The sequence below is a fragment of the Populus euphratica genome, unplaced genomic scaffold (assembly GCF_000495115.2).
Source record: "Populus euphratica unplaced genomic scaffold, PopEup_1.0 scaffold3.1, whole genome shotgun sequence".
NCBI lineage: Eukaryota > Viridiplantae > Streptophyta > Magnoliopsida > Malpighiales > Salicaceae > Populus > Populus euphratica.
The window spans coordinates 5,017,561-5,037,973 of record NW_011499847.1 but is presented as its reverse complement, the minus strand read 5'-3'; the positions used below and the strand labels follow the sequence as shown (position 1 = coordinate 5,037,973).

The following is a 20,413-nucleotide window of genomic DNA, read 5'->3' as shown; positions in this document are numbered from 1 at the left end:
TACTCAATATTTGGTGTTTTTCCTATCACATGCAAAACAATCCCTTTTCTTGGGGTTAAAAACCTTTAATCAAGAATAAATTAATATTCTTTATATATTATTAATGAAATAAAAATATAATACATATCGCAAGTACTTTTTATATATCTGTAAATACAAGAAGATAATTATCCTTAAAATAAATAGTTTATGTTAAAAGTTGAATAAACAGAGTTTTATCATCTTAATATCAGTCTATAACATTCCGTAGATCAATTGAGCTTTACGGGTGGCTTCACTGAGGAATCATGAATATGACAACCTGTTAGGATCATATTTATTAACTGTTAGAAAGAGCAAATCCCTTTCATAGCACTGTCACACTCCACATAAAATATCTTTTAGTTGGCAGTCCAATTAATCCTTATTGTGTTGCCATTATGAACTACAACCTATCGTTTAGCCATTAATTTATTTACTCTATCACTCTTTTTTTTTTTTATTATTATTATAAAAGAAAGGCTTTAGACTGGAGACTTTTGACAGGAAAAGAGACACTATATATTTTATTGTGTGTGGTTCTATATCATCTATCATATTAATTAGTAAATTGTGTGTGGTTTCTATATCATCTATCATATTAATTAGTAAGTTATCTTTTTAAATTAAATAGGTTTGTCATTATAGATGATAGTAATATGGAAATTTTTGTTACTTTTTATTTTGAATAATTGGATCGAAAATTAGTTGTGTGAAAGCTGACTGTTTTTTAAAAAACGAGGTTATCAGTGTTGTGAGTTTTTTTTCAAATACTTCTCTCTTTAATCTTGTTGTATTCTAAGAATAAATTGTTCTGAATGATATGTATATTGTAGCTTTTAGTTAAATTTGATGAAAAACAATTGTGAACCCATTATTTGTTAATAGTGTCTATACATGTTACTTTTTATTTTAAATAATTGGATCGAAAATTAGTTGTGTGAAAGCTGACTGTTTTTTAAAAAACGAGGTTATCAGTGTTGTGAGTTTTTTTTCAAATACTTCTCTCTTTAATCTTGTTGTATTCTAAGAATAAATTGTTCTGAATGATATGTATATTGTAGCTTTTAGTTAAATTTGATGAAAAACAATTGTGAACCTATTATTTGTTAATAGTGGAAGTTTTTAGATGGACTACGGTCCCGTGGTTTTTTTCGCATCAGGTTTACCCCGTAAAACTCATGGTGTTGATTTTTGTGATTGTTGTATTATATTTGTTAATTGTTTGATTCTGATTTTGATTACACAAAGAAGGAAAAGAATTGAAACTTGTGAATTGTGAATTGATCCGGATAAATTGATGTCCGGTTATTTGTTTCTAGTTTTCTCAACAAAGTGGTATCAAAGCATTGGTTGTGTAATTGAATTTTTTATGCAGTTAAAATGGATAAGAAAGATTCGAGTATGATAAAGCTCACTTCCTCTAATTATTTTCCATGAAAAACAATGATGGATAATCACTTATATTGCAATGATCTGGCTTTGGAATAATCACTTATATTATAATGATCTGGCTTTGCCACTCGAGTGTAAAAGAATTAAACCTGATGAGATGGACGAGGTAAAATGTAATGAGTTTAATAGAAAAACAACTGTTTATATTAGAAAATGAGTATCTTATAGGTCTATTAATTATATTTCTCAAGAACATGACTGCTATATAATTTGAAAAATGTTAGAAAAAACCTTTGCTAAAGAGAGCGCACAAAATAAGATTTTTGTAATTAAAAACCTTGTAAATTTGAAGTACAAAGATGATGAAAATATTTCAATGTATATAAATAAATTGCTATGGTTCCTAAATAAATATTTCAATGCATATAAATAAATTGCTATGGTTCCTAAATCAGTTGTTATTAATAAATTTTGAGTTAGTTGATGAGATGCAAACACTAATTCTATTGAGTTTATTGGTGGATAGTTGGGAAATTTTGATAGTATCACTTAACAATTTTACTCTAAATAAAAAAATTACTTTAAAGAAAGTGAATAATGGTATCTTTAAAGAAGAGAAGATGAGGAAATTGACAAATATTTATAAGTCTCATGTCAAGCAAGATAGAGAATCTAGTAATAGAAAAGACAAGCAAGATAGAGAATCTAGTAATACAAAAGACAAATGAAAGCTAAGAGAAAAATTTGAAAGTATAAATTATAAGTGTTATTATTGTAACAAGTTTGGACATATTCAAAAAAATTATAAAAAATATAAAAAAATAAAAATAAAAATGAAGACAAAAATAAAAAAATGATACAGCTGTTAGGACCATATATAAATACAAGGAGATAATTATCAATGAATAGTTTATATTGAAATTCTTAAGATTGAATAAACAGAGTTTTATCACCTTAATATCAGTTTATAATATTCCGTAGATCAATCGAGCTTTACGCGTAGCTACACTGAGGAATCATGAATCTGACAACTTGTTAGGAACTTATTTATTGACTGCTAGAAAAAGCAAATCCCTTTCAAAACACTGCGACACTCTACATAAAATATCTGTTAGTTGACAGTCCAGTTAATCCTTATTGGGTTGCCATTATGCTCGACAAGCTATCGGTTAGCCATTAATTTATTTACTCCATTACTTTTTTTATATATATATAAAGAAAAGACTTTAGACTCAGACCTTCTGACAGGACAGGAGACACTGATACCTGACCCATGACACTGTCATGCGGTAGGTATTTATAAAATCATTGGTCCCAGTTCCCATATTGGTCCCAGTCCCATATTGATTAGAAAGAAGATTTCTCTTCTAAATTCCAGCGAATACCCATTTCCGTTACTTCAAGAGTACTCCCTCAAAATATTATTATGACTGGGGAAATTGAAAGAAACTGCTGGTTATACATTTCCAGTCATTACGCTGACCTTGTTTCTATGAATTTTGCTTAAGTTTAACGATAGGATTGAACATCAAGAAAGTTGCCCATCTTTATTGCTCTTTCAAGTTTAATAATTGATGAACCATACAAAAAGGGATATAGTCCTGAATTATATTATTATAATTGAAGAAACTACAGTCATTTGGACTCGGGCTTTGTTTAACTACGCTCGTGTTCACCATCCATATGTAAAGATAGCAGATTTTTCTGTGTTTTTCGTATCTTCATGTGAACTAGCAGATTAACTGATAGGCAATGAACAGATCCTTCGAGATTTGTATTTGCATGTCCGGCCAATTAATTGCTACAAACCAATTCATCAATTGATGCAGAGAAGGATTCTCTGGGGTTTTGAGAAGCTCAATTAAGGTGGACAGTCCATCCCTTCTTGTCCTCAACAAGTCCAGTTTGAATTCCTGTAAGGGCTGTTCGCAGTTTGTGACACACTGTGTTCTCTCCTGTTTTATATTCCACCCTGCATTATATACAAATCCATTAGCTCCGCTATATATGATCCGCCCAAAACCAAGAAGTGTTTGAAGTTTTCTTCACCTTTGTTCCTTGTAGGTTATGCTGGCAACAGAAGTGACTACAACTGCAGTTCCTGTGCAAAATACTTCATCCGCAGCAAGCACATCCTCAACTGGAATACGTCCTTCTTCGACCTGATCATCGAGAATATTGCCAAAATTGTCTCACTATTTGGTATAGGAAATTCAGAAGTTAAGATCACGTTTCTCTTTGTTGTATTTCAGAAGACATTTTGAACTGTTATTCTGACACACACGTGGCTTATTCAAGTGGTGGAAGGATGATTCTTAATTACCTCATAACCACAATCTTGAGCAATCTCCAAGATGCTTTTTCTAGTAATTCCAGGCAAAATTGTCCCGAGTATGGCGGGGGTTGAAATGACATTACCCTACAACGAAGAAGCTTTGCGAGTGTGATTTAATTTGGGGAGAAGTAATTGATCTTGGGAACGAAGATATAGAACAAGAAGCCTCTTCTGCCTGTTATTAGAAGTGGAAATATTAAGTGAAAAAATGCTATTCTGTAATACCTTCAAGATGAAAACATTACACGAAGAAGCCTCTTCAATATGCTTTCCAGTTTCTTCATCCAAGAACAGGACATCATCAAACCCTGCAGCCTTCGCTCGCTTCACTGATTCAAAAACCTATAGCAAATCGGATAAAAAAACAATTCAATCAATGAAATACTTCAATATTTACCGCTGCAACTTCATAAACAGTATCAAAATCAAACTAGTGGCAAACTATGCTTACCGGAGCATAGTTTGTAATGCTTTTGATACCTCCAGTTCCACCGGGGGAAGCTCGATGAAGTTTGGTCTCGATAGACAAGTTAAAGGCGTCGATCCCACTCTGCAATATCACTTCATGTCCTGTTTAACCCATACTTGCCTTGATCGGACTGGATCTATTTTTCTTAAGAACATCCTAAGCAATACAAGAAATCACCCACCTTGTAAGAGTTGCCGATAGGAGATGCAAAGATAAGGAATGTGCATTCAGGAGCTGGTCCAATACCCAAAACAGCTCCACTTCCCATTAGCAAAGGCCTGAGGTACAATGTTCCCGTCCCATGGGGAGGCACCTGTTCCCACTCTAAAGAATTCATACGCAGGAAATTCTCTGCTGCACCTTTTTATAAATATTAGGTTTCTGAAACTTTTGCGCCTTTATTATTTAAATATTTTATAATACGTTTTTTTTTTAAATCTAATAGATTATTTTGAATTTTTTATTAGAAAATATTTTTAGTATTTATTAAATTAGAATATTTAAATTTTAAAATTTGAATGGTTCCATATATAGTTTGATAATTTATAAGATTGTTTGGCTTTTGAAACATAAAATTTTGATTACATTGAAATAAAAACTATATTTATTTGTTTGCATGCATATGTACAAATTGCTTATAATTAGATCTATTAAAAATAATAGTCATTAAAAGATTGCACCGATTTATTTGTTTGGCTTTTAATTAAATATAGTTTTATCATGAGACGGAAATTATGAAAAGAAAGAGATAAAACAGAGGGTAAAAATAATAATACCCAACGCTCGTTTGCAAGGGCAGTTTTCTTCACAGCATCAATAAATTGCTCGGTCGTCGGTGCTTGCATCAACAGTCTCTCTGCTCCCATTTGCATGCGTCGAGCATTTTCTTCTGGCCTAAAGATCATGATTCTGTCATCTTCTCTCCTGTATACTTTCATCCCTTCAAACAATCCCTGTAACCGAGAAAATACGTTTGTCATTAATTATCAGTGCCAGTTGAATTCCTATCTCAACGGCACTGCCAACATGATTTAACGCTAAGAGTGCAAGTTCATCAAAATCAAGTTTTCCACATATTTACAATTTATGAACGACCAAAAGAGATGTTCATAACGTAAATCAAAACTGATCTTACAGTAGTCAATAGAGAATTATGGAATGTTGATGAGTTGGTGATTACCTGTCCATAGTTTAACACTGAAGAGGATGGGCTTATCTCAAGATTTCCATAGGGAACAAGGTGTCCTTCTGAATATTTGTCTCCAACAGGGCATTTCATTATGAACATGAAATCCGAGGGAGTTAGACCAAAACCAACATTATCCCAGTTGATATCTTCACCACCAGATTTCACTTTCTCATCAGTAGTCACTTTGTGATCATCAGTACTGTTTTCATAACAAAATAATCAATCAACATTAAACGAGTGGAAGAGAAGTCAATGTGGCAATTTACATGTATATTCTTTGCGAGAAAAATGTTTTAGATCATGGAGGCTCGAAAGAATCTACCATGGGTAAGCCGATAAAATTATAATACGATATTGAATGATCCATTGAAGACTAAATAACATAAACTTTTTCATGATTTGAAAATTTTCGTATCATTTAATTGAATTAAAACCGCGAGGGAGCATGTTTTGTAATTCAAAAAAACCCTACTAAAATCTTGTTTGTAACAGTAAGGTAAGTTTAACTCATGAGGTCCATACAAATTGTTCTATTCATGATAAATAAAGAAGAAGACATTAAAAAAACTTCTCTAGGGAAGAAGAATGATAGTGGAAGAGGCTTATCTGGGACCATCATCAATTGGCCAAGCCCTTGAGGTTTTAGCATGTGCAAAATTGATTTTATTATATATATAATAAAAAAGGGCAAAAAAAAAAAAAGTACTGCCAGTACCTGCTAACAGGTGGAGGTGGCGGCGGTGTAGATTTCGACTCTGGAAGCAATAGCCCAACGACTTGGCGGAACCTTGACAGCACTTTTTTTGGGCCTGAGGTTGATGAAGCCATTGGTGCCTGAAGAACAAGCTCTGCAACCAAGTTGCACAAACTGCTAAAATATAGCTACAAACTCATTTCACACGTCCAAGTTCAACCCTTTTTTACATACAGAGGTAATCGCACAGTGACACAAATTCAACCCTTTTTCACATACAGAGGCAATCACATAATGGCACAAATCCTTATTGCATGAGGAAACACTGTTTAGAAAATTGCAAGCTAAATATAGATCTCTAAACAAACAGGAATAGAATGCACCAATGAAATTAACATTTTTAGAAAATTAATCATTGGCAGGAGCTCAAGTCAACAAGCCATTTCTACGTGGAAAAGGAGAAGGGAGTAAAAGAAACAATGCCCCGAGCCCTCTACAATATGCCCTGTAAGACATTGTAATAGAACAGCTCGTTTTTCTTTTTTACTCTTTTGTGATTTCACATAAATAAGAAAAGATTATGTAATATCAACATTATCATTATGTAACGTAATTCTCAGAAGTCTTCCTTAACTTTATCCAAGCACACAACGTCCTCTTTATGATTAAGGTTTTCAAAGACCCTGCGCAAGTAATTTAGAATAGGATCCATGTTTTTTTTTTTTGAGAAGACAATAATGCATCGTAATTTCTTCAATTAATGCGTTGGGAAAATCTCATGCACAAAATGTGTGAAGTCATGATTTTTGTTCTTTCTTAATGCAAGAATACGGTAGAACATAAATGAAGTGATAAAAAGGAATGCAAAGACTTGGAGAAGTTAAGAATTGCAGTAGCTATAAACCATAGAGACATGAACGAGAAGGTGGCACACCTTAAGGGAGGAAGGAAGGAAGAGGAGAGAAACTGTAGAAACTCCTAGTTTGTCTCAAACTGCTGGTCAATCAAAAATATATACAAAGAGAGGGAGGAGAGAGAAAAAAGGCAGGCTTTAAATGGCTTCACAAGACCTAGCAAACAGAGATCATTCTGGGTAATTATGTCCACCTATGACCTATATATGGTGGTGCCGCATTAAGTTGTGGCATTTCTATTGACTAGCTAGCTGTGCTACCAAAATGTTCAGCCCATGCTGGTCGTCATTTCTTGCCTTCCCACCATTAGTGGTGGTTTCCCACTTTTTGCCCGTTATAATCTCTCCCTTCCAAAGAAAAGAAAAGGGAAGTATGGTTAAGCAATGAAAACAGAGAAGAACGTGTTTGACTTAACCAGGTTCCTCTTTGTTATCAACCACAAAGTTGTTATTAGCTTTTCCCATTGAAAGCGGGTTAATTTTGACCTAGCAAAGGAGAGCTTCACGAGTGATCCGGAGGCTATTCCGAGCAGCAGTTAAACTATCATTTCGTCATTTCTTTTGGAAAAAAAAATTATTTTAGTTTATTTATGTGTTTTTTTATGATTTTAATGTGCCAGAACACTGTCCTAAGCAACTGGAATTTAACGCAGAGTGTCATCCAGCCAAGTGAGTGGGCTCTGTTTCATGAATCCTTTTCAATTGTAGCCATAAGAACTTAAGCAGTTAATAAGAGGAGGATGGATGCGACACACCCAAAGAAGTTGTATTCAAATTAGCAGGCCTGAATTGATATTAGGGCTTCTTTTTTTGAGAAGATAGTAGGGCTTATTAGCTCTGCATCTTTAAGGCTTATTACTATGGGCCGATTCCTTTAGCTGAACCTATTTTGGGTCTATTTAATGCCCACGAGGCCTTGGACATGTTTGTGGACCAATCCCTTGGTTTGCAAGGAACGTTGGAATTCTCTCCATTTCTCGGCCCATAACTGAAAATCTTGTTTACTCAGCGAAATTGGGCTAAAGGCCTGCCCGAGCAACTGAACTGCATCTTTTCTTTTTCTTTTTAGAAAAACCAAGCCGCATTTTATTTATTTACCTTAGTCTATAACTAATTTACAACTCGTGATCAAAATTTTTTTAAACATAATTAAAAATTGTACAAAATATGGATAATTATTTATTATTATTATAAAATGGATTAATATTAAAATCTTTATACTTAACTTCTTGTCCAATATTAACTTAAAATTATGTTATGTGAAAATTAATATTAACTTAAAATTTTCTTAACGTTGCCTAATTAATTTAATTGATGAAAAATTAACTTGTTTGATAAAAAAATTATGAGTGCGTAACTGAAAAAATAAAAAAGCTATATAATTCAAGTTTAAAATCAAATCATATATATGAATTGATAACCTAGTTAATTAAATTTATTATTTAAAAAAAAATTGAGATTGCAATTAAAAATAAAAATAGATAAAATTAAAAGACAAAAATGAAAAAGAGGAAAAAAAAACTGAGAGAAGCAGGTTTAAAGTTCATAAAAACAGTACAGTAAAGTAAGTGCATTAAACCCTAGATATTTTAGCATGTTTGGGTAATAAGAATATTTTAATTTAAATGTGCTAATCAACTAAAACGAAGAAAATAGACAATATTTTTATTATCCTAATGCTTGAAGAAAACAAACTCAACCCAGTATTCAAATTTAAGTTAAAAAAAAAACCTTGTCACCAAGTACGTAAATCCCTTATCTCGAAACAGAAACAGAAACAGAAACAAAAAAAAAAAATCCCTTATCTAATATTCTTGTTTTATTTTTGTTGCGGCGAAGAGTAGATGAGAAGTTTTCTTTACTGTCAAAGTTCTCCCGTGAACATACATTTCCATTTCTATAAGCATAATTAAAATGAGCTCAATATTAGGTAATCATCAGCAAGAATTCGAAGGCCTTTTTTTTTTCGAAGACGATAAATTCTTGGCTGCTGAGAATCCTGCGCTGATAACGTGAATTTGGTTTCAGAAGCACGCCACTCCCAGGTATCAATCTCCCATGGGTAGAAAATATCATTGTTTGCTTAGACAACAATATCACTCCCAGGTATCAATCTCCCATGTGTAGAAAATATCATTGTTTGCTTAGACAAAGATGACAATTGATACTCTAAGCATTACTTTTTCTAGCAGCACTCTTTTCAAACGTGCGACAGTTGAGTTCACATGCGAAGAATACTATGAATTGAAGTCATTTGCTTAAAGAAATCTTCTGTAATGGATCCGTGAAATGCTGGGTCTCATCATGTGCTGTTTGCTAGTGACTTAACCTGGGCATATTCAAATGTTTAGTGCAACAATTGTGAGCTCAGTCGCTTGTTACACGGAAGATAGGATAGCGACTTCTATTCACATGATCTCACTGTTAAATCCATGACTTTATTCTTTATATGGTCCTCTTTCAATTTTATCTTCTTCTTTTGATTTTCTCCCCTCTTTTACAGGTTCCTCAATTACCGCCACAAAAAGTTCTCAGTAACTTGTAAGAACATGATTGATAGCATATCATGAACATTATAAAAATAAAATAAAACCACGAATCCAAAAGATAAATAGATGATAAAAACAATACTAACGTAGGCGGAACCCAAAAAGTTCTCAGTAACTTGCAAGAACATGATTGATAGCATATTATGAACATTATAAAAATAAAATAAAATCACGAATCCAAAAGATAAATAGGTGATAAAAACAATACTAACGTAGGCGGAATTACTCTTTACATTAGTACACGAAATGCTAACTTGACAAGAGTTCTTTTGTTCATAGTAATTTGACAACTCTGCAATCTTCTCAACTAGTGACAAATCAAAGAAGCTTGTAATCATGCATCACTGGTGTTGCTGATTTTAAAACTTCTATTTTGTGTTTTTTCCTTTCCTTTTGCATCATGATGCCCTGATAATGAAGAATGATTGTCTTAACCCCAGTGGGATTTCCCAGGAAATGAATTTCATGAAATACTCCTAGTTATGTGGAGACCATACTGTTTGACAGAGGATAAATAAAACGAAACTAAATTGACAGAGAGACCATACTGGTCGACGGGTGATAAATAAAACGAAACTAAATTGACAGAAATCTTGCTAGATATAGAAGATTATAGGAACAATTCCCGCAAACTTAATATCAATTTGATTTTTATACATGTGAAATAATTAGAAATCTCTTAAGACATGTAAGTGGGGTGATATATGGTATATTAGTCATTAGGCAGGCACCAAAAGTATCGTTATCCTCGGCCCTGCTTAGCTTTTTCTATATATCTTGTTGTATCCGCTTATTAGTGATTGATCAATTGTCTTATTTTCTCGTGTACATTAATAAAATGATGATGATCTGACATTTTACACTCGTAAATAAAAGTATCTCTACCTTTTGAAAATCTAATTCGTGTGATGACTTTTCTACCTTTTTTCCCCCTTGTATAAATACACACCTTATACTTCATTGTATTAAGAACCTCAAAGATCACTTGTCTGACTTGTTCTCAGTTCTGCCTTGCATAGAGAAAGAAGATGTGGTTCAGCAAGTTCTTATTAGCAGCATACTTGATGGCATCCGTCTCGGTTAACATCACCTTAGCCCAAAATTCTCCCCAAGACTATGTCGATGCACATAATGCCGTTCGTGCTGAAGTAGGAGTTGGTCCAATTACTTGGAACAACACCGTGGCAGCCTATGCTCAAAAGTATGCAAATTCAAGGGTTGAAAAGTGTGAATTAGAGCATTCAGGAGGACCCTATGGTGAGAACATTGCTGAAGGTTATGGTAACTTGAATGGAGTGGATGCAGTCAAAATGTGGGCAAGTGAGAAGCCTTTCTATAGCCACGGTACCAACTCATGTGTTGGTGACGAGTGCCTCCATTACACTCAGGTTGTGTGGCGCAAATCGGTTCATTTAGGGTGTGGCAGAGCTAAGTGCAAGAACGGGTGGTGGTTTGTCACTTGCAATTATGATCCTGTTGGAAACATTGAAGGTCAAAGCCCGTATTGAATTATGTTGCTTGGAGTTCTAGCTAGTAGTCAGCCACAAAAACAATAAAATATATAAGAAGATAATGAAATCTTTTCTATTGAAGGATTTGTTTGCATAATTATAATATTCAGGACCAAAACCTACTTGTATGTTTGTGTTTAAAGAAAAGGGTGATGCTATGGGTACTAATTTTTTTTTTACTATGCTTTTTGATGTTTTTTACTATGATGTAAGATCCGTATATTAATTTGTCATCAGTTGTAACGAAGTGATCATTCTGGTCTCAATTGGAGAAAAAAAGAGAGGGTCATCGATGTCCTCAAATTAAACCAATATAAACTTAATTGGCAATGGAATTAATGTGGGCAACTGAGCTGGCATAAAATATTCAAAACCATGATTTGGATTTGATTATGATATTATTCGAAGAATGGAAACTAATGAAGACATCAGATCTAACCTGGGACACCACAGTGCAAGCCTCTGCACAAAATTATGCTAACCAACGTGCCGGCGATTGCAACCTTGTCCATCCACGTACGGATGCTGTAAAAATGTGGGTTGATGAGGAGGCTTACTACGACAACAACTCCAACTCATGTGTCTGTGGCCAGCAGCGTGGGCACTATACTCAAGTGGTTTGGGGTCACTCTGTTCGCCTAGGATGTGCTAAAGCGACTTGTAGCGCTGGAGGAACCTTCATTGGGTGCAACTATGATCCACCCGGCAACGTTGTTGGGGAAAAACCTTACTAAACGGTTTAGTAAGGTTTTTAAACCTTACTAATATATGATCATTCTGGGCCGGGTTTAGTCTAAACCTTTCTCATTATGAAATCAGTGCTTCTATTACCTGGAATAATAATGATAAATAAGCTGATTTATATTGGCAGGAATTAATATATGATAGAAAAATATTTGCTGCATCTTGATGATATGCTGGCATTCAGGAAGTTCACGTGGTATACGTTTGGATGGTTTTTTTATATATATAATTATGTTCATATAATTTTAATTACAGTCAGAATGATTACAACTTATGTGTTATAGCATCCACTTTCAATTCAAATTATTATTAAGTTGCACTAAAATTGAATGTTTTAGAAAGTGAAAATTAATCATGTAACTCATATGCATGCTGGCGGATTACCCTCCGTTTTGTTGCTCATATATATATATATATATTAAATTCTAATCTACTTGTATGATAACAGTTTTTATTTTAAAATAATACATACACAATTAATCATACTTAACTTACATGAAAGAATAAGATAATGAAATACTAGCTAGAATTGAGCACCTGATTTTGGTAATTTGATATATTCTATAGTGATAAATTTGTGTTATAATAGAATTCGATTGAGGTTAAAAGCTTTGTCTACGAAGATATTCGAATATTGATATATTAAATAAAATTAATACCTGATTTTATTAATTGTATATATTTTTATTATGAAAGAATATTCATAGCGCTCATCACAAAGATTGGGCCAGAGTATAATTACAACTCCAATTCATGAGTTGGGAAATCGAAAATAATTCATTAGCGATTGTTTGTCTCTCGTTGTCTTGGCTGTAAGAATCCCTTTAGCTAGCTCAAGCTCAAAACTACTCTAAACAAGGACTTCCTCAATGCTCACAAACAGCGCTCGAGCACAGGTGGGTGTTGGACCTTTGGGATGGAATTAAAATTAGCAAAATTTGAAAAATCATCAAAGTAAAAAAAAAAAAAAATCATGAAAGATAAAACAATAATATTAACACTAAGAGATAGCCATCACATGACATTAACATAAAATATTAAATCATACAAGTCGCTAACAAATTACTAATTAGCACATACCACTAGTGATATTTAATGATACAATTCAATACATGGTCAATCTAGTATTAATACCTTAAAAATATGTACATGCAAGTCAATCTAGTATTAATACCTTAAAAAAAATATTAATGGATATATGATATTTTTTTTCTCTAATTTATTAGGATATAATTTTTTGAGGTATTACAATAAATTTAAAGAGGATTTAAAAAAACATGTGAAAAAATATGGGTTGAGTAGGATAAGTACTTGGACAGATAAGGAGACCATTCATCCTATTTGACCCGACTTGACCGGGTGTGGATCCGGTGCAAATGATGGTTACAACGGTACCGAGTTGGGTGCAGGTGCAAAAACACTCGACTCTCAACTTGACTCGGTCCCTTACCATCCTGTTGGTTCTCTGCCTTTCCCGTCATCATCCATTGGGTTGGTAGGTGCAGTCCAAGATGCTACCTCAGTAAGAATAGACTCAACTATTCTTACACATATAAATGTATTTTAAATATATTATTGTATGGATTTATCCATCATCTAAGATTATAGATCAGACTTAATTTTTTACATATCATTAAATTTGTTCATATCATTTTATAGAAGCATTATTAATAATTTATTTACGATGATGAATTAATGACTATATGTTAACAAAATTCGCATTCTAAATTCAAAAATACAATTAGTTTGGTTCATAATCTTTTATATATTTTGCTCTCAATTAAGCTCGTTGCTATTTTGATCCTTTCTATCCACACACACACACACACGTATAGAGCAATTTTCTAAGATGAGGTTTTTATTTTAGCGGTCTACATAAGTGGAGTTTTTATATTTAATTTTTTCAGATGTCGATGCCATATAATTAATTTGTTAGTTAAGGTAATTCACGTCTTATGTCATCTCTTGCTGTAACCATTCATTTAGTACAAAATATATTAAGAAGTGTTTAAAAATATAAAGTATATTTTATTTATAAATATATTAAAATAATATTTTTTTATATTTATTTTTTACATCAGTATATTAAAATAATTAAAACTATAAAAACAATTAATTTTAAATAAAAAATAATTTTAATTTTTTAAAAAACTGTTTGAAATACAATTTTAAACCACATAAGGGCCATTTTTAGAAAAATAAGTTGGCATGGTGTATTCAAAAACAAGATCAGATATCTTTCTTAATAGACACTTTTAATGATGATTTTATCTATTAATAATTTAATCCAAATCTACTTCCCAAATTGGTGTCTCGAAAATTGTTGCATCGTATGGAGTGGTTCCCCTCGCGCAGAGAACTCGCTCATCCATTGCTAATAATAATATTAATAATAATAAAAAAAACTCTTGGGAAATTGACTGGCAAATATGGATCTCCGCTTTTGGAAAAACTATAAACTAGTTGAAGAGTATAGATAAATTGGTAATCAATAGATGGCTGGAAAAACTATAAACCATTTTGAAAATCGTAATCCTATGATATAAATACTATATTATAATAAGATGAATAAAATCAGATATGCATACAGAAATGGTTGAGGATTTGATAACTTTACTATTATATGTGAATTCACAGCTTGCTTTGTGCCCATGATTAAGAAGAACAAATAAAAAAAACGAAGGAAAGAAGTTGCTTTGTGCCTGGAATGGAGACGACTAGGTTACAATAAGTCATTTGCGTTCATGTCTCCCTGGCCCAGATTTCTGCCGATGATTTTGTTAAAGCCCGTAACGAGATTCGTGTACAGGGTGGGGATGTCCCGATTTCTTGGAACGAAACATGGGCAGCCGAAGCAAGGGAAGTTGCTATACGAAGGATCTCCTGCTGCAATTTAATCGAAGACATGTGCACTGAAGGCCTCTTATCTTTGACCGCGTCTGAAGCTATTGGGCTGCGGTGCCAGCTAGAAACCTTCCTAGGATTATTTCACCTAGTCAAAAATTTTACATGATTTTTTTTTTAAATTGGATTTTAAATATTCATGGCAAGCTATCTAATTCATGAATTTATTACTTATATACTAAAACGGGAGAGATTTTCACTGTATATTTTTTACTGTGCAAAATCTTATTGTATGCTAGTCCTCAAACTTTGTTTTTTTGGCAATTAAATATTATTTAAAAAGCAATTAATTTTAAATTTTTATGGGAGGGTGAGATTGAAAGAAAAAGGACTTAAATTAAAAACAAGACAAATATAAGTGACGTCCTATACGTTGAAAACACAATCACTTTAGTTTTTTAACTTAAATAATCACGCAAATTCTATAATTATAGTTCCTTGAAATTGTTTTAATTTATTTTGATATAAAAATTAATTTTTATTAATTTTTTATCTTGAGAAAGAAGAAGGGGTTGCCAAATCCTGACAATTAAAAAAGATTTATTGTTAGTACTGATTCAAATCATAAAAATAAAAAAATTTATATCAAATTATTTTATTTAATACTATATATTCATATTAAATATTTTTATATCAAATTATTATTTTAATATATTTATAAATAAAAAATATTTTTAAAATAACTATTATTATAATACTAAAAAATATCTCAACAGTTTATGGCAACCATAGAACAGAAAATTATTATATCAATTAAACTTACATGGAGTTGGGAGCAAAGTCACTCTTTGCTGCGACGTTATTGATTGATGATTTTTGTTTTGAATCAACAATTATTTATTATTCTCAAAAGTATACATTTAATTTTGCATTGACTTAATGGAATTAATTTTTTTTTATAATGAAAGGTGATTTAAAACCTTGAATTAAAACTATAAGTTAATATTAATTGATGATCGAGTTCCCAGGATATGACTGATTTGGTGCACGAATGGTTGATTAATTTTACAACATGTGTATTTTTTTTATATGTTTTTTTTTTCATGGAATTGTGAGATATTTGATATTTTGATTTATATTTATAAATTTTGTAGCCGTGGTTGCTTGTAGAATTCAAAACAAAGATACAAAGTACAAACCTATCAATAAATTTTTTTTGTGCGGTAGTTGTATTTTATTAAGTATTTCATGATTTATTTTGAAAAAAAAAACACAATAAAATGAGAAAAAACTTTATTATTCACAAAAAAAAAAATGATAAGAACATCTAGATTTCTTTCTCCACTTATATTTTTTAAAAAGATTATTTGATCAGTTTTGCTCGATTCTAGCATGTTCTGCAATTGACGATTAGCCAGGGAGATATAGTGTTTTTTTTACAGGCTATCCGGGTGCATCACTTTACAGTTTACACGAAAAAGAAACAGAATAGTCAAGACTCAAGAGTCTAAGTCGTCCATTTTAAAAAAATAATCCAGTACTGTCTGCTTCTGACTAAAGCATCCTTTTGAAGTTATCTAGATATAGAATCAATTTTAAAATAATTTTTTTCTACATTAATTCCGGTATTGCAACTCGGCATTATATTAAGTCGGAAATTCGATCACTCACTCAACAATTTGACAAAAAAAAAAAATGTATAGAAAGCACGGGTTTGTTATCATTAAATTTTTTTTAACTATTTATTTTTTTAATTAATAACCAACTTCTTGTTATAATTATTTTTGTAAACTTATAATTAAACTTTATAATTCAACAGGTTGTATAATTTAATTAATCAGATTCAATATTTTAAATGTACTTTTTATATATTACTAATTTAAATATTATAAATCTAAAAATTATTCAAGATTTATATAGTTATTAATTTTAAAATTTTTAAAAATTATTTAATATATATATAAACTAACACCAATTATTACCAAAAAAACAAACTAGCTGATGATCAAAGCAGCCCAGATGTTCCTAGCATGTTAATCCATGTTACACGGCAATTCTTTGTTTTGAGAGGCTGCCAACATATATGCTTGACCTCAAAAAAAACAAAAACCTTCACTTTTTTTTTCTCTGTCTCGTGGGGTCTTGACTCATGGTGCTGAGATGAAACACGTTTGGATATTCTCGAATATGCTAACTTTTGATGGGCGTGTTACACGCCCTTCTTCTCTTAATTTTATGAGAGGTAATATTTTCGAATAAATTCGGCAAATAAAGATTGAATTATTTTTGTCATTCTGCCAAGGTCAGTTATTGCTAAAACTTTAAGATTCATGAGAACTTTAACATCCCAAAAGGAGATAAATCCCTAAAAATCAGGCTAATACTCCCTCTTGTTCATGTTAATCCATTTTGCATATCATGATTCATTCAAAGATTTTTTTAAAAAAAATTCTTTGAATGATTACATGTCACTAGGAAAATCAATTAGTTGTTCGGTAATTTCTCAAGAGAGATAAAAAAAAAAAAGGGTCATGTTCTAGACGCAACAATGGAAGCGGCGTGATTTGTGGAACAAAAACTTTCAAGGACAAGAACAAGATTAATGCAAGCAGGCGGTAAGAAGAGGAAAAACATAGGAAATACAAAATGCCATATAATATTCTAATCTGTATCTATTGGCCTTGTATTTTTCATGTCTGCTTTCTGTTTTTATATTATTTTGTTTTTCCTTTTTTTTTTTTTAATCTCTTGCTTTTGGCTGCTTTCTAGTTATTCCCATCAATATATTGAATTCTTCCAAAAAAATTTTTACATAAAACTCACTAACTCATGATGAAATCCAGAAAGAAAATATCTTAACAATTGAACACGTTGATCAGGCACAATCATATGTCGTTAGCATCGATTTATTCAAGAAAATCGATTTAGAATTTGGCACCTATGATAATATTCAAATAAATTTCTTCTAATTAAACTTTTTCATATTAAAAAAATCAATTCCAATAAAAAACTTAAAATATGTATCAAATAAGATTTTAAAATATAATTTATATTATTTTTAAACATATTTTTTAAAATGAAAAAATTTTTAAACTTAAAATTTATATAACCTCATATTATTTTATAATTAATTTTTATCAAATAAATAAGATAATGAAATTCAAACTTATATTTACTTGATTATTAAAATTTTAATATTATATTAAAAAATTAACGTAGCTCAAAATTTTAAATTGATGAGATAATATATATAATTTATAATATTCTACATAAATTAAACCATTTGATCGAATCACTTGCTGCCAAAACATCCATTCATTTTCATCCGATGAATGTGAAGCCGACAACTTCTTCAACTTTTCCAAGGGACTTGCTTTGGAGGGCGTCATTTAACGCTATTGTTTTGAACACTCGACGCAGACCATCGAGCCAAGCAGTTAACGCTATTGTTTTGAACATTCTACGCAGACTTCGCTTGCATACGTCCAAGTCATCGTTCACATAATGTTGCATAACGCCTATAAATACCGCTTGAGCTCTCATTGTTATTTCATCCATCACCTACGAAATTCTTTTGCAAGATAAAGAAAAGAGAAAGTGTGCAAAATGATGTCAAGCAAGATTTCTCTTGCTTTCTTTACTCTTATAATAACCCTATCCCTAATCCTTCCCTCTCGTGCCCAAGACAACCCACAAGATTACCTTGATGCTCATAATGCAGCTCGTGCAGCTGTAGGTGTTGGTCCACTAACCTGGGACACCACAGTGCAAGCCTATGCACAAAATTATGCTAACCAACGTGCCGGCGATTGCAACCTTGTCCATTCAGGTGGACCTTACGGGGAGAACCTTGCATGGAGCAGCGCGGACCTTTCAGGTACAGATGCTGTAAAAATGTGGGTTGATGAGAAGGCTTACTACGACTACAGCTCCAACTCATGTGCCGCTGGCCAGCAGTGTGGGCACTATACTCAGGTGGTTTGGCGTAACTCTGCTCGCCTAGGATGTGCTAAAGTGAAGTGTAGCACCGGAGGAACCTTCATTGGGTGCAACTATGATCCACCCGGCAATTATGTTGGGCAAAAACCTTACTAAACCTTTCTGATTATGAAATTAGTGCTTCTATTACCTGGAATAATAGTGATAAATAAGCTGATTTATATTGGCATTAATTAATATATGATAGAAAAATATTTGCTACATCTTGATGATATGCTGGCATACAGGAAGTTCACGTGGCATACGCTTGGATGATGTTTTTTTTTTTTTATATATATATATATATATATATAATTAGCTTCTTATAATTTTAATTATAGTCAGAATGATCACAACTTATGTGTTATAGCATCCAATTTCAATTCAAATTACTACGAAGTTGAACTAAAATTGGATGTTTTAGAAAGTGAAAATTAATCTTGCATAACTCATGCATACTAGCAGATTACCGTCCGTGTTGTTGCTTTATATACATATACATATATATATATTTTAAATTGTAGTCTACTTGTCACACCTGCGAATTCACAGTGAACTTTAAAAATTCAATCAAATAAAAAGAACAAATTCTAGACATTTTATTCTTTTGTCCTAACCCAATTTTTTGACCCTTTTTATTTGAATTATTATTATTATTTTATTTCCTGAAAAATGATAATAAAAAAAGAAAAAAGAAAATAAATGATGATGAAAAAAAAATAAAAAATAAAAAATAAAAAAATGATGAAATAAATAAAGAATGAATTAAAATTTGGATTAAGGGCAACATGATTGGAAGTTTTGGGATTTAATTTTATTAACCAAATTAAAAACTTAATTAAATAATTGATAAGTTTTGGACTTAATTGAACTTGACATTAGTTTAATTTATGAAATCAGAGGCTTAATTGAAGAGATACTAAAGTTTGGGGCTGATTCGGGTTAAAACTGCAAGAAATTGAAGTCTAAGGACCATTCTGTAGATGGTGCTAAACTCCAGGGTTCCAATTAACGTTTATCCAGGAAGCTTGATTACAAAACTTCAAAGGACCAAATCAAAAATAGCAGTTGAATGGAAAACGGAGCCGTTTCTTGGACAACTGTTCACTGTCTTCTTCCTCCGTTTCGACCGTTTGCAGCCAACGCTTACGTTTCGTAATTGAGGGCGTTTTAAAGAGTCAGTTAAAGGGCATTTAGGAGGCCGGCCGTTACCACCACGGGGCTGTCTCTGGCTTTATAAAAGCCAGAGAAAGGCCACTGGAAAAAAAAAAAAAAAAAAAACAGAGAGATCACGGGGAAAGAAAAAACATAGAAGACAAACAGAACAAAAAACACAGAGACGAGAAGGAAAGAAAAACAGAGGAGCAACGCAGAGACAAGGATTGGCCCTGCCATTGACTTCATCCCTGTAGAAAAAAGAACGACCCAGAAATTATTTTCCACAGAAAGTCGGCATCTGCATCATCTTCTTAGCTCCTTCATCATGTCAGAAGTTGCCGGAAAAAGAAAGTAGACGGTGGACACAGAAAGAAGAAAGTAACAGACGAGAGTCACCACCAGCGCTGCAACCATCTTCATCGCCTCCCGAAGCAGGTACGCCCGTTCCTTTCTCCTTTCATTCTCTGCATATTTTATTCATAAACACTGTGCGAAGGTAATTTAATTACCTCCACACTGTGCAGCACGCGTGAAGTTACTGCACGCATGCCCAGCCAAGTCACTGGCTTGAATCGGTATCCGGGTCGGGTTAATTGGGTCTAACCCAACTCTGTAT

The 20,413-nt window shown here is 32.3% G+C and overlaps 3 protein-coding genes across 3 annotated transcripts; 2 read left to right on the top strand and 1 right to left on the bottom strand.

Moving 5' to 3' along the window:
- Positions 1-3,205: 3,205 nt before the first annotated feature.
- Positions 3,206-5,520, bottom strand: LOC105109576 (branched-chain-amino-acid aminotransferase 2, chloroplastic-like). The gene is made up of 8 exons (XM_011004323.1): positions 5,398-5,520; positions 4,994-5,170; positions 4,399-4,530; positions 4,200-4,298; positions 3,974-4,090; positions 3,737-3,832; positions 3,463-3,575; positions 3,206-3,385 (listed from the first exon to the last, which is right to left on the bottom strand). Exons 1-8 carry the CDS (start codon positions 5,503-5,505, stop codon positions 3,271-3,273), a joined length of 957 nt encoding a protein of 318 aa, XP_011002625.1. The 5' UTR covers positions 5,506-5,520; the 3' UTR covers positions 3,206-3,270.
- Positions 5,521-10,159: 4,639 nt separating this feature from the next.
- LOC105109568 (basic form of pathogenesis-related protein 1-like) lies at positions 10,160-11,247 on the top strand. The gene has a single exon (XM_011004311.1). The coding sequence runs from the start codon at positions 10,591-10,593 to the stop codon at positions 11,068-11,070; it is 480 nt and encodes a 159-aa protein (XP_011002613.1). The 5' UTR covers positions 10,160-10,590; the 3' UTR covers positions 11,071-11,247.
- Positions 11,248-18,197: 6,950 nt separating this feature from the next.
- LOC105109558 (pathogenesis-related protein 1-like) lies at positions 18,198-18,866 on the top strand. Its single transcript, XM_011004299.1, has one exon. It carries the CDS (start codon positions 18,268-18,270, stop codon positions 18,754-18,756), a length of 489 nt encoding a protein of 162 aa, XP_011002601.1. The 5' UTR covers positions 18,198-18,267; the 3' UTR covers positions 18,757-18,866.
- The last annotated feature ends 1,547 nt before the right edge of the window (positions 18,867-20,413 follow it).

Excerpts from the sequence above, each read along its gene's own strand:
- LOC105109576 (XM_011004323.1), bottom strand. The coding sequence starts at position 5,505 with ATGTTCATAATGAAATGCCCTGTTGGAGACAAATATTCAGAAGGACAC. Across the intron at positions 3,833-3,973 it reads GTAATGTTTTCATCTTGAAG|GGTAATGTCATTTCAACCCC; the intron begins GTATTACAGAAT and ends TCTTCGTTGTAG. Across the intron at positions 3,576-3,736 it reads CTCAAGATTGTGGTTATGAG|GTCGAAGAAGGACGTATTCC; the intron begins GTAATTAAGAAT and ends CTCGATGATCAG.
- LOC105109568 (XM_011004311.1), top strand. The coding sequence starts at position 10,591 with ATGTGGTTCAGCAAGTTCTTATTAGCAGCATACTTGATGGCATCCGTC.
- LOC105109558 (XM_011004299.1), top strand. The coding sequence starts at position 18,268 with ATGATGTCAAGCAAGATTTCTCTTGCTTTCTTTACTCTTATAATAACC.